This window comes from Poecilia reticulata, linkage group LG21, assembly GCF_000633615.1.
Source record: "Poecilia reticulata strain Guanapo linkage group LG21, Guppy_female_1.0+MT, whole genome shotgun sequence".
In the NCBI taxonomy this organism is placed as follows: Eukaryota; Metazoa; Chordata; class Actinopteri; order Cyprinodontiformes; family Poeciliidae; genus Poecilia; species Poecilia reticulata.
The window spans coordinates 2,297,868-2,299,600 of NC_024351.1; the positions used below are offsets into that span (position 1 = coordinate 2,297,868).

At 44.3% G+C, this 1,733-nt stretch overlaps 1 protein-coding gene across 1 annotated transcript in view; it reads left to right on the forward strand.

The window, feature by feature from the left end:
• The window catches only part of heca (hdc homolog, cell cycle regulator), a 12,752-nt gene that overhangs the window by 5,551 nt on the left and 5,468 nt on the right, over positions 1-1,733 (forward strand). The window contains exon 2 of the mRNA XM_017302107.1: positions 3-445. Within this exon, the coding sequence (XP_017157596.1) occupies positions 3-445 (443 nt within the window). The remainder of the gene's footprint in view (positions 1-2; positions 446-1,733) is intronic.

Below are 1,733 nucleotides of genomic sequence, written 5' to 3' on the forward strand. Positions count from 1 at the left end.
TGGGTCCCCCTCAGAAATCCCCGTGCGACTCCCCAGGACTGTCCCCTCCCAGCGGGTTTAACTTCTCCCCAACGCCTGTGCTCGGGTCCGGAGGAGCCGGGCTGCGAGGTTCCCGCCAGCTGGGCGAGTTCTTCAAATCGGCCGTCCACATGGACCCCCAGAGGAAACACCTGCTGGCCGGCGGCGCTCTGAGTCGCCCCGCCGGTTCGGCTGGCGGTCCTCACCTGGACCCCGGGTCCGTCTTCCCGCTGCAGCTGTCCTTCGCCCTCCCGCTCCACCCGCGGCTGACCGGCGGAGGGGACGGGGCCCACCCTCACCCGGTGCAGTTCCTGAGGAGGCTGGACCTCTCGGAGCTCCTCACCCACGTCCCCCGCCACAAACTCAACACGTACCACGTCCGCATGGAAGACGACGCCCAGGCCGGCCAGGGGGAGGAGCTGCGCAGGTAAAGGTTAAAGGGCTTAAAGAAACRCATTTAGAAAACGTCTCTAAACTCATCCTTACACGACGGCGTAGTACAGCCAATGTAGGTAGGAAAAAAGAAATAAATGTACTTCTTTTCATAGCTGCACTACGCATTGAAGAGTGTAGTATGCCGTTCTAAGTAGGAAAACGAGAAGTCTATTTCTGCCAAAAATCTCAGAAATTTTCTACAAAAACCAAGGAAATTTCTGAGCTTTTAAAGTCAAACATTGGCAACAAACCCTCAGAAATTTTAATATTAACCTCAGAAATTTTGGAGAAAAAAAACATGGAAATTTCTGAGTTTCAAAAGTTGAAGGAATTCAGAAAAACTAAATTTCTTGAAAATTTCAGAGATTAATATCAAAGTTTCTTAATTTTTTCTAGCAAATGTTCAACTTTTCAAACTCAGATATTTCCAGGTTTATTTTCTAGGAACTTTCTGAGATTAATTTGAATTTTTTGTGACAATAATAAATCCAAATTCTTACAATAAATTCATCAAGATAAATGATACCATACATACCCAACCTTACTCTGTATGCACTGTACAATGGCTGCTGGAAAAGACAGCACATGTTCCGTTGTTGATTTACCACCCATAAACTATTTGGTGCATTCTTTTTGGTTGTGCAGGAGGCTCTACTGATGCTTTTCAAAGATGTACATTTGTATAATTGCGTATCTGTTTGCAGCCATTTTCACATGCGAGTGTAAACGTTGGGTTAGGGGGCGTGGCCAGCAGCAGCTTATTTAAATTTAAAGTGACAGAGACCCTAAAACATCTCATTCTGAAAGAAGCTCAAAATGGACAAAAACATACTAAAGTCTTATTGTCTACAAATGATTTTGTGCAAAAAATGTAATGAAAATGTTTTGTATCGCCCATAGATCTATTCTAACACGTTCAAGGATGCACAATAGGTCACCTTTAAAGAACCTGAGTACCTGCTGACTCTGTTGTGTGTAGAAACACTGCAGCATGATCAAATTGCTGCTGCAATTCACTCTACCCTTCAACATAGAAAGTACTCCTGGGCTTGTACTTCTGTGTATGTTTGATTGGTTGTTGACAGTGTTTTAGACACTTAGTATGAAATTAMCTCTAACAGGCTGCTCCCTTATAATAGCAAAAATAAAGGTTGGGAGACGACAGGGAGACGTAGAGTCAGCCAGGTTCAAAGCAAAGGAACTTAAGGTGTTAAACAAAAACAAAACACCGTTTTCTTTGTTTTCCGGTGTACATTTTTTCAGCTTCTTTCCTGTTTCCC